Source organism: Thamnophis elegans, chromosome 3 (assembly GCF_009769535.1).
Source record: "Thamnophis elegans isolate rThaEle1 chromosome 3, rThaEle1.pri, whole genome shotgun sequence".
In the NCBI taxonomy this organism is placed as follows: Eukaryota; Metazoa; Chordata; class Lepidosauria; order Squamata; family Colubridae; genus Thamnophis; species Thamnophis elegans.
In genome coordinates this window covers 26,149,105-26,162,040 of record NC_045543.1, presented here as the reverse complement: position 1 = coordinate 26,162,040, position 12,936 = coordinate 26,149,105, and the positions used below count along the sequence as shown (strand labels likewise).

The following is a 12,936-nucleotide window of genomic DNA, read 5'->3' as shown; positions in this document are numbered from 1 at the left end:
AAAAATAAAAAATTACACAGATATGCCTGTGAACTCCTTAGGCGCTGAGCTAGAGTTAAAAATATATTTCATGTTAATATATTTTGCCCAAATCACAATTAATATGCTTGGTTTATTTCAGTGTAACAGACATGTACACAGGCACAGACACATATGCACATGCAAACAGACACACGTATATTGTAGATACAAACACAGAAACATATGCATATCAACACAGCGACGTATTCACAGATATATTTTTGTTTAAGAGAAAGATGGAAAGGATAAGTCACTTTAGAGTTGCTTCCACAAAGTATTAAATTATTTATCATATATTTTTCCTATCTGTAAAAGGACATTTTATCACTACTTTTCTTTAAAGGTTTTCAGTTTTTAGTTTTTGTAGAGAAAGCAAAATTAAACTTTTATTTTCTTAACCAATTTTAACAGAATGCAAAATATTCTCTGTATATTTTTCTGTAAGTGGGTAAAAAGAAAAACAAAAGCTGTTGCTTGGTTCTTTTTTCTCTTTTAATTTTCCATCCAAATACTACTAAGTGTGAAATAAGAAAGCAGGCAGAAATCTTGTGATTTAGTTTATAATCTTTGAAAGAATTTTAGGAGACACCTTAGTTGTCCTTTTTGGTTTGCCTTTGTATCAGGAGGCAAGGACTCAACTACTATAAATTCAAGCTATGTTCTTAGACTATACTGTGCCCTGCTTTTTTAATGCAAATGAGAGGCACAAAATGTCTCTTTGATAATATGCAGTCAGAACACAAAAAAGGTTCATTCAAACAGTAAAAGTAATTCATGAAGTTGAAAAAAAGAATAAGAAAGCATTATGATTTAAAACAAAAAAGTCTTCATGAATGTATTATAATGAACATAATTTTCATGAGTTAAATATTCCAGAAGCAAAACATGACACAATAGTATTACTAGCTTTGCTCAATAGCAAAAAAAAAAAAAAAGTTTTTAGCACAGTTGGAAGTTCCATTCATTTTTGAAATAATGTTTTGCAACTAACATGTACACCCCAACATCACAGTGTATCCCTAACATATGAATTATTTAAATGAACAGCTAGTCAGTTAATCTGTGCATAACAAGTGATGCAGCAATATTAAAGCAAGACAAAAAATTGCACAAAATTCAATATAACCCTCCCCCCCACACACACACACTTCACGTGTTAGATGTTAAAGTCATATTTGGGATACAACAGAGAATGAAATCAAATAACCATAAAGGATACAACATCTTGATTATATATTTAAATTTATCTCAAGCCAACTTTTATGGGTACATTTGGTTTATTTCAAACAAGGCAAAACCTTTGTTTTTATTAAAAGCTAGCACAAATTCAGTGAATGTTGGCAGCATTTTCAATAACTAGTTCATGCTTTTCATTGTAATTTTCTATCTTTTAAAAATATAACTTACTAATTCATGACACTTGCTGTTATTTTCTCCTGTTTTATTTTATATCTTGGCCAAGAAAGCAAGTCTCTGTTATAATGGAATAGTGGAATTAGAATTTTAAAGAAGATAATTTAGAATGGTAGAATGTGTAATTTAGTATTCCACATGCAATTGCAAAGGATCTACCTTTCTAGTCATATGGATATGATCTTGGACTAGATTATATAAATTTAAGGACGTTATTAACATTAAGATTTCTTGGGGTTGAATTCTGGAAACTTTTGGGAAAGGCCCGTAGTTGGCAAGCTAGTATTAATAAGGTTTAACTCTGGTCATAGCCAGATCCTTCAGTTGAACATGGAGGAAAAGGACATCCCTGCTTATTCTGTGTTAGATTACCACTCTTAGGTATCTTGGATTTCCCGCGCCCCCCTAGATTTCAATTTCTACAACCCCATCAACAGGCCAATAGTAGATACAATACATTACAGTACACCAAAGAGGGTCACCAGGGCAAGGATATCTGAAACAAGATTATCTCTGTTGAGATATCTAACCTTGTAAAAGGCTTCCAGGTTACAGAGGTCACTTGTGCTTCTACAACAAAGATGGATCAATGAGCACCTCTAAATTACAAATGTGATCCTTTTAAGGAAAGTGTATAATAGTTAAAACCATGTGAGACTCAAGCAGAAACCTTCTGGAACTGGGTGGCAAGGTACCATTTCAATTGTTCATTTGTTTACTTTGTTCTGAGAGGACTGTGATCCACAGAAGGTTTTAAAATAATGTTTTTAAGGTGCCGCAAGAGGTTCTGTTGTTATTACTCTAAGAAGGGGATCAGTCATACTCTTTTTTTAATCTAATTTCTATTAAGAGTATTGATTACAACACAAACTAAACTTACAGAAAGATAACAGAATAGAAAAAAGCAACAAAAGTGCAGTATAAAAAGAAAGAAAAAGAAAAGAAATATATAAAGAAGTGACTTCCAACCTTCATCACAAATTTAAATGAATTTAATAAAAGTTAATCTCTCCCTTATAAATTACATACTGCAAACAAATATCTCTTTCTCTCCTATCTCATTCTTTATCTAGAAGCAGATCCAGTAAAAGTCAACTTTTTAATCTTGGTATCAGCAAAAAGTCCTTAAACAACTTTGTCATAACTTTGTCCAAAAAAGAAGAAGCTTTTTTTAATCTTGATCAAATAAACTAACATTATGTTCCTTCTTTTTACTTCTAACAGTCTTAATCTCCAAATATTGTTGTAGGATTCAATTTCTCTTCAATTCTTTATCCCTTCACACAGGTTTCTTCAACAAACTTCTTTTGTAAACCCAATAATTTCATTCTCCTTATTTGACATTTGCATCTTCTTTTTCATTTTTAAAACTGAAGCCAGTTTCTTTTCTATATCAGGCATTGCTTTCCCTATCATTATCTTGGCCTGTCATTTTACTTGTACTTTTGATACTTTCACTGTTTTTTCATATAAAATTTGGTTTACATCTGTAACTTCTTAATTACCAGTCTAGTTTATTCATAAAAATAGGTATCATCACCAACACTGTTGATATTGCGGTTACTATCTTCTGCTTCATTCTTCAAATATCTCCTTTAATATTTCTGATGTTATAATGTATTGGGACATTTAAGAAGTCCCAATATTAACTAACATGAAGAACATTTTTCTATTTTTTCCTTCTGTTTAGATGCTTTAAACCCCTTTAATGTTCAGTTTCTAAAATCATAAAGTTCCTTATCTTTGTAATAACTTACAAAAGTAAATAGCTTGAAATAGATCTATACTAGTCTCCCTTTATTTCTTTGTCAGTAAATATAAATTTAACACAAAAATAGTTTGTTGTGAAAGTGACTGCCTGTGAAAGCTCCTAGATTGGGGCTAAAAGATGAAAGCAGAAGTAGTATGCTCTGTACCATATTTGGGTAGATCAGGTGGCCCTGATAAAAAACACAACAGCAAAATTATCCAGAACAAGTCTGCTTCCCATGAGAAGCTCTTCAGTTATTTCCACAAATTTATAGTAAAAGTCAATATTCCAAATCTATCTGGACTTTTAATTCACTTGTAACTTTCTTAGATCAAAATATTATTTTCCTTTTTGCTGTTTATTTAAAATTCTTCAGGTTTGTAAGGTTGTAATTATTTTCCTTTTGGTTGGAGTTGAAGATAAGCTCACCCTGATGACATTTAAAACATGTCATTCTGAAGGTGGCTAATAGAAGTGATTTCCAAAAGTAATTAGAAAACAAGGCTTGTGAATTTAGTGTTCTTTAAAGGGCTCTGCTGCACTTGTGAGCAAGGTAACTGATCTCTTCATCTCCTGGTGCTCAAACCGACTGAAAACTACTGTTCTGTAGTCTCTTCATGAGAAGCAGCCATATGTGGGCAATCTCTCATCCTGTTCTTATCTGAAGAGGTTCCAAGGAACCGACTGATTCCTTGGGCTTTGCTGTGATTTTCCCAGAGATGACTTTCATTTGCCAAAACTCCCCTCCAAGTCACTTGGAATCAGCCATTCTTGTTTCCTTAAATGTGTCAATGTACAATGTATTCTGAAATGTATTTGTATGACTAAGGCAGTCATAGAATGGAATCCATATATAGAAAATGTCCTCAAAAGATGCCTAAAACAAGATGGAGTGACAACATCAGCAGGTATTCTGGGCCCAATTGGCAAAAGAAAGCTCAGGACCATATTGGCTGGAAACATACAGAAGAAGAGGCTTTCATCCTGCAGCAGATAGACCATGTCTAAAATGATGATGATGATTTTGAAATAGTATGAAATAACTTCTGATTTAATCTTAACGAATGTTAGGAAAGTCATACTTGATACATTGTTGAATAAATAATAAATTCATAAAAGTCACTGCTATCAGAATTCTGTTGTGAAGCTTCAACTGAATTTGCTCAGTTTGAAACATATACACACACATTTGTATAGATAGATAGATAGATAGATAGATAGATAGATAGATAGATAGATAGATAGATAGATAGATAGATAGATAGATAGATAGATCGATGGACGGACGGACGGACGGACGGACGGACAGACAGACAGACAGACAGACAGACAGACAGACGACATGGTGGCTTAGTGGCTAAGATGCTGAGCTTGTCGATTAGAAGGTCAGCAGTTCAGCGGTTCCAATCCCTAGTGCCACATAACGGAGTGAGCTCATGTTACTTCTGCCCCAGCTTCTGCCAACCTAGCAGTTTGAAAGCATTTTAAAATGCAAGTAGAAAAATAGGAACCACCTTTAGTGGGAAGGTAACAGCGTTCCCTGTGCCTTCAGCATTTAGTCATGCTGGCCACATGACCACAGAGACATCTTCGGACAGCGCTGGCTCTTTGGCTTTGAAACAGAGATGAGCAATGAACGACTAGCACATATGTGCGAGGGAACCTTTACTTTTACTATATATACACACACAAACACACACACACACATATACAAACATACATACATACATGGTTCCTTCAATATGCCTTATTTTAAGGGAGATACATGTTGGATTGATTCTGGGAAGGGAGCATAAATCTGACCATACATAATCAGTGTTTTATAGCTTTTGTGTTAATGCAATTCAAATGTAAAAAAACATTCCAGAAAGAATAGCTCTGGCTACTGCTCTGCTTTATATATGGTTCTAATCACTAATTCTTATTTTAAAATCTAAATGTGATTTTGTTTTCTCTTCTAATGTGTTGCAGCTCTCCCAGAGACTTGAGTGAATCCTTTCTCAAGTTCCATCTTGATCAATTGTGTGCAAATAATTAAGCTTTTAAGAGATAATGGTATGAGGCTAATGTACACATCAAAAGTAAAGATCTCAAGTCAGTGTTTATTGAACAGTGGCCAAATCTCCTTTGATATCTCAAAGTGATCTCGGTGATAAGTATGCTTCTTAGCTAAAACCAGTGGGATGTTAATAATTGACTGATTTTAAATAGGATTCCCTCATTTTGAAACAATAACAACAACAACCAGATGATAGTGCAAAGTAGGAATGACTGATAGATTAAATCCCACTCTGCATAATGAATTTCCCGTTTTAATGTTAAAATAGTAGTTATCTGGAATATCACCCATTCTTATGCTGCTGCTCCGTATCTCCTGTATCCTGTAGCATGTGCCTTTCTCGCCTCAAGGATGAGAAACCAACAATGCTTTGAATGTTTTTAACATGGCCTAGCCTATGGCATGTTCATTCTTGGTCTATTTAGTGCCCTTCTTGCAATGTAGAAGGAAGAATTCTTACTTCCTTACAATAATTGTATAATAAAAATTAATGTTTCAAGCATATGAAACATTTTGGATTTTTTTTTAAAGAACCAGCCTCATTACGATTTTTTTCCCCCTGGGAGAGATTATCTCCATGAAATAATGGCTTTCATGTGATTATTGCAATTACAGTTTTTTCATGAAACTGAACATTGATGTTAAGCCAATAACCAGACAGTGGGGGAGGGGAGGGAAGAGGAATATGAAAGAAGAATCAGATGACTGAAAACATAGCACAATTTGAAATAATTTTGTTCTAATATTTTAGTATACTCAGGCATGTGGCTGTGTATGCATGTGTTTTATTTACAATCATCATATTATTCGGATGGCTAATTTTAATCTGTTCTTGCGTCTATTTCAAAAAGATCCAGAACAATTGAAAATTGCTTCATGGAGACAGATTTCTCAGTCTCAGTAGCTTGAGGCTGCCTTGGAAATTCTTGCTTCCTGCATGGAATTAGGCATAGCTTGCTGAGATATGCAAAACTGGATCTGTTGCAAGGTGGTAAAGCAATATGAGAAAGAAAATACTTTTGAATATTAGATTAAGCGGCAGTTATGTCTAAATAAATAAAGCCCCATTAATCTGACTGCAAGCTCTCCAAAACAATTTGAGAATATAATCTCAATTTTAAGAATAATTGCATTACTACCGAAAATGATCAAATGAGCCCAGTGAACAAAACAGAATGGAATACGGGAGTTGGAAGAGACATTGAAGGTCTTCTAGTCCAGCGGTCACCAACCAGTGGTTTGTGGACCACTGGTGGTCCATGAGAAAATTTTGGTAGTCCACAGAAAAAGTATTTGCATTTTTATATTGCACTAAGTACTATTTATATTTTTAAAAAATTTATATTACTGGTCCACGGGATTTAAAATTATGAATTTAGTGGTCCCTGAGGTTGGGAAAAGGTTGGCAACCCCTGTTCTAGTCCAGCTCATGGCCCAAACTATACCATTTCAGATAATTGACTGTCCAATCACTTTTTAAAAGCCTCCAGTGATGGAGCTGCCACAACTTCTGAAGACAAGCTATTCCATTGGTTTATTGTTCTCATTGTCAGGAAATTTCTCCTTAGTTCGCAGTTGCCTCTCTCTTTGGTTAGTTTCCAAACATCTTATCTTGCCTTCTGCTTTGGAAAATAGGTTGATCCCCTCTTCTTTGTGACAGTTCCTCAAATATTGGAACAGTCTAGTCACCCCTAGTCCTTCTTTTCTCTAGACTAGACATGCAACCATTCTTCAGTGATAGTATAGTTTGATAATATCAAAAGCTAGGGCCATTAATCCAGTATAACAAACTTTGTAAAGCATGAATGAGCAACATAGGTTCCTAGGGAATGGAGTGACCCAAGGTCCCTACATTCATGATTTCTGAGTACAGGTTGTATAGATTTCCATCATCTTGATGTAAGCAGTGCTTACAAAGTAAGAATTGTAAGCCTTGAAATAGATAAGTACAGTTCAAAAACAAAACAGAATATGCCTCCTCTCAAAACACATGGAATCCTGTATCTATGTGCATAACATAGTTTCCGTACAATGAATCTTGGTTCCCCAAAACTAGTGAGTTCCAGATCATTGCAATTTGCCCATTCCTAGTTTAGAACTGAACTGATAAGTACTACTAGAAAAAGTGAGTGTTGACAATCGGGCTTGACAAATAACTTGCAAGTGCTAAGTGCTAGGTATTTCGGATATCACATGATCAACATTTCCAGATAAATGTTGGAAGTCACAACCAACCTAGAGGGATAATTTACTTCATTTTTTTCTTGCATAATGAATCCCTCCCATCCCATGTTACCTTTGGGGAGGAAGAGCCGATTGTATTGATGGGTATTGTTTTAAAAATGTGAAACTTTACATTAGGGCCTGCCAAAGGTTTATACTAACAAAGCCAAAGACAATGATCAGTACTGTGAATGTAAGAAACTGGCAACACTTATATCGGAAACTCATTTATCATTGAACTGTATGTAAGGCATAGTAAGACATCTCCAATGTTTATTTTCTTTTACCATTTCTCTAAAATAAACCATATAAGCTTCTCTTTATGTAAATGTATGCACAGCAGTTCACCTTAAAATGTCAAGCTACAATAGTGCTTAAGTTTTCCTTTATTACCTGTTACAGACTTTTTTGTTTCAGTGCTGGAAAGCTGAAATGTTGAGCTCAACAACAGCTTTCTGGCCATTGTTACTGACCCAAGAGTCGGCTTTCAACTAACAATATAAGTTTTCAGAATTTGGAATACTCTTGGAAATAAAAATAAAAATCATTGTGGATCATTGATCTGTCAGCTAATGTTTCTTTTTTTTGTTGTTATGTGTATGTTTTTAAAAATGATGAAATCCTTCATAAGAGTATTAAAATAACCCTTTTATCGCTATATAAATCTAGATAACCTTAGAATATTGACAAAAATGATTCTGCAGTGATTATTACAACCTGGACAACTTATCAATGTATTTGCCACAATATTTATGTATTAAGGCAAATTTTAAAATATTGATGTGGTTATGATTTTTATAATTTTTAAGGAGAAAATGTAAAGAAAGCATTCAGTCTTTTTTTTTTAGAACTAAAAACCTTTAACTTTTTGAATTATGATTGTAGCAATGCCAACAATGGGTGGTATTTTTTCATTGAAAGGGGAACTTCAAATTAGGCTAATATTTAGCTGAAAACAGTATTGCCTCTGAGATCTGTCTTCAAATGTTTACAATTTCACTGTAAATTATATTAATATATCAGCATATAATGAATGCATACAAACATGCAACATGAAGCTATGGAAAAGCAAGAAAGAGTCTTCCTAAACAGTGCTGAAATTAGTGGAATTTCTGATGTGTTATTTGTATTCCTTAATCTTAACAGAATTGAATTCTGAGCAGTATATACAATCACTGATTTGAAGCAAAAGTTAGACAGCTGGATTGAATCATTAGAACAAAAAATGGATTCAAGAAAGAAATATGCTAAACATCAGCATAAAACATGAATATGAAAGAAGTTATTTATTCAAGATGCGGAAAATGACAGTAGGCATGACTCGTTTAAAGAAGAGTTAAAAATTTAGTTCTAGCACAACAATTGTCTTCATTTAGTATCAAAGTACTTGTATCTCAGGCGGTTCTTTCTACACTTCGCTAATCATTATAATTGACTTGTCTTTTACTGCCATTAATTATATGATGTAGTAGTCCATTAATAATTATGAGAGTGACACACCTCAGCATTTTCATCTTTAATTATAGATACTACGTTTTTATGATTCAAGAAAATGGCTAATAAAACTGTTTAATAAACACCCACACTATAGATACATAGGTAGAGATACTTATATATATTTACTTGTCCTACAGCACCCTTATCCTTCAGAAGAACAGAAAAAGCAGTTGGCACAAGACACGGGGTTGACAATACTTCAAGTGAACAATTGGTAAGTAATTATACTTCAGTATTTACCCAGTATCAGAATTACAGCCTCTGGCAACTTGCAGCTAATGGTTTGCATTATGATGGTCCACCTTTTAGTAACTTTCTTTCTTAGTTTAGGCAAATCCAGCATTAGCCTAGAAAATGCTTTCAGCTAATGGAGCCAGTGATTTTGTTCTCCTTGTGTTATGGCTATTGGCTTTTACACAACAGTGGAAATAGTTAGGTTTCTTTTTGTAAGTGTCTGCATGGTGATTAGGTAGAATGGATTTGTTTTTGACCACCTTTCAGGAAATCAATTTCTCAACAGCTAGGAAATTACGAATGAATTGACCATTGTTATAGTTATTTCATACTCATTTTAGTGTACCTTTGCATGCAATGTTATTCAGAATTGCTGCAGTTGAACATAGAGTGGTCTAAATCTTTTTAATGTCTCTCAAGCCATGAGGTAGAAAACTGGTTAACATAATTACTAATAAGCTAATTAGCAAAAAAAACAAGCAGAAATATAAATGTCCAAATCTTGGTTTAAGAGGGAAAATAAAACTTCTTAAAATATATTAAGTTTTTGTTGTTTCTAATAGTATAGCTCTTAATAGGGGGAAAATGCAGTTAAAAAAACAATTTAGTGTGTTACATTTGTTATTTATATGAAATGCAGGCTTCACACTGAAACAGCATTTAAATTATATTGAAATCTAATGCTGTGTAAAATTAAGTGAATCTAATTAATTGTCCCAATAATTTTAGATTAGTGTTTACGATATGGAAATCTTATCATCTTTGAAGTAATATTCAGGAAATGGCCAAGGCAAGCTCCAAGTGTGATGTGAAAAAGATCTAGACAATTTTTTTCTCTTTTTTTATTATTCCAAAAGTGTCAGAGATTAATAATGCTGAGACTTTGATTACAAGGGTAATCCATTTTGGTGAATAAATTTGGTTTTGATGCTTTATTGCACCTGCATTAACCAGCTTTTCACAGACAGAATGACTAGAGACCAAAGAGAGGGCTTCAGATATATTAAACTCTTATTATAGAAAATGTAATTTCTGTCAATATAATCCCATGTATTCTTCAATTTAGTACTTTGGAGATAACAAGCTACTTACAATATATTTGCCTTCAGAGGATTAATTCACAAAGTGCTATCTGTAAGACACAGACAGGCTCATATAATCAGAGCTTGTAAAGGTTATCAATTGGTGTGACCTTACAGCAGACATAGGAGATCAATTTTCTGTAGCCTTTTAAATATGTTGAACAATGAGATCAGAGAATGCTTTGTGCGTTGTTTTACACTTATTTTTTTGAATGCAATGTACCAAATAATAAATAATTATGTGTTAATCACTAATAAGGACATCAGACTATAAAAGCACATTTGATGCAGATTTATTGTAATAACATGCCTGGCTTGTATGTCTGTATCTTGCTTTGTTGGATCCTTAAAATAGGTATGCAATTTTGCAAATCTGTAATGCTACTACTTACAAAGTTTACTGAAATTGGTCTTTGCGGTCAAATTATAACATATTGCAGCCATGCATTGGTAAAAACTTAGACAAAAGTTTCTGATGAGGTTATCATAGTGTTGTCTGCTTCTATATAAAGAGAAGAATACATTTGGACATTTGTAATGCACTGTTGTATCTCTATCTGGGTATCTCTAGTCTTCTACTAGCAATCTTAATTTAGTAATAAATTCTAGGAAATATTGTGAAAGAGAGTTTTAAAATATAGCCCTTAGGTTACATTGAATAATCAGAATTTTGTATTTGGTTTCATTTTTGTTCTACTTCTATATCATCGGCTGTAATGTTGTTGCAATTCAGTGCATTTATTTTAATATTTCTTCTTTAGTATTATCTATGTAAATAACCCGTTAAATGTTTTCTTAAAGGGTGGGGTTTAATAACCGAAAACAAAATGTTAAAACATGAGTTATTTAAGAGTCGCATTAAAAGGGATTAAGAGCCAAATTAAAATAGAATGGCCAAGAAATAAAGGGGGAAAAGATTGCGGAGTTCATCAGAGTTCAAATGAGACGAGGCATGTTGGTTAGAGCAGGAATTTAGAAGACAGTTTTTGTTAGGGCTTGTACTGCTTTATTTTCTAGCACTGTTTGAAAAACTCAGATCCCTTGAAGTGAATAGGTCATATTCCCTGAGTCAGGATTGGCTAGAAATATATAAACTATATTGTATGTTATTATAAGCTTGTGAATTATTCTAGCCTTCAAGGATAGATTTGAAACCTAGATAATATTCTATCAACAATTATGCTGGGTATGACTAACATGTAATATCCTAAGGGAAAACAATGTGGTTTATGATAGCTTCCTAAATACTTCATTTTAATGAATTCAGAGTATTTCTAAATAGTGCTGTGCAAATAGAAAGACTGTGTGATGCATCTGGTCTCGGATATTTTTTTTTAAAAAAATCTGACTCCTGAGCAGCTGAATATCCTAAGCTGAAATTCTAAAACAAATTGTGGCATTTGGCATAAGCCCTTGGTCAAGTATTAGGGCACTTCTCTTTGTATAGGAACATCCTGTTTCCCAAGGCAGGGGTTAGACAAGAGCCGCCCTATCATTAGGCAGAGTGACTACGTGATTGCTTTGCATATCCAAATTAAAAGCCCAGAAGGTATTGGAGATAGACAAAGCTATACATGCACTGGACTGCCTGCCCTGTATCATCTGAACTATTCTGCCACATGCAAATGAAATAGAAACAGCCAGCATTGAATTAAAATTCAGCTGCCAAGCTGGATGACTTCTCCACGAAAAGTTTTGGTGAGGGTGAGGGCATTTTAGATTTTGCTTCAGGCAGCAAAATGTCTTGGAGTGGCCCTAGATTAGCCTCTACTTTCAAGAGCAAGGCACTTGAGAGAGAAATAGAAATGAGCTTCACTGTCAGCACCTATACAACTTAAACTGGAACTCCCGGACTTTGGATGCTATGCTAAAACAAGCCAATGCAGAGATAATGTTTCATGAACAATTATGTACACTGTGACTATAGCTCCTCATTGTTCAAGGTATGAATCTTTTCTCTGACATCAAACAATTAAGGTGGCCTTAAGCAAGCCATTCCTCTCAACTTTAGCCTTCCCAATGCAATTTGGCAGGATCATATAGAATAGCTTTACCTTGGAGGTTGGATTATATTACATTATACATTAAATCCTCTGTTAAATTAATTTAAAATATTTTTATAGCATCTTATGAAATAGTTGACAAGATAAAATTTAAAGCAATAAACTAGAAAGTAGTTAACTAAAATGAAGTTTACAACTCCTACAAATTTTTAAAGCACTATGCAAATTAGGACTGTATAATGCATCCAAAAGATGTGCTTGCAAAACGTGTTAGCACAAGTGGAGCCCTTTCTGTGCATGTACATTCAGACAGCCTGGAACAATGTGTGAAAAAGTTGTGTGAGATTTCCACCTCTTTCAAATACTTTACATAGCTCTAACACAAATTCTAAGTCATCAATTTGTAATGGTGCCAGTTATATATTCTACAATAGGAGAATGAAGAATTAAGCTCAAGTTATTGACTTGCCCAAGGCAGCTATCTCAAATTAGTAGTAGCACCTATTGGTAATCACAGGTTTGCCTTGTACCAGATTTTTGGATTGTTCTTCAGCTGTCTTTCCACTGAGCTGGGATCAGAGGTGGCATTCAGCAGGTTCTGACAAGTTCTGGAGAACTGGTAGCAGAAATTTTGAGTAGTTTGGAGAACTGGTA

The 12,936-nt window shown here is 33.9% G+C and overlaps 1 protein-coding gene across 4 annotated transcripts in view; it reads left to right on the top strand.

Moving 5' to 3' along the window:
• MEIS1 (Meis homeobox 1) overlaps positions 1-12,936 on the top strand; it is a 178,554-nt gene that overhangs the window by 130,765 nt on the left and 34,853 nt on the right. For all 4 annotated transcript variants that reach the window (XM_032213339.1, XM_032213338.1, XM_032213341.1 and 1 more), the window contains exon 9: positions 9,101-9,177. In XM_032213339.1, coding sequence (XP_032069230.1) covers positions 9,101-9,177 — 77 coding nt within the window. The remainder of the gene's footprint in view (positions 1-9,100; positions 9,178-12,936) is intronic.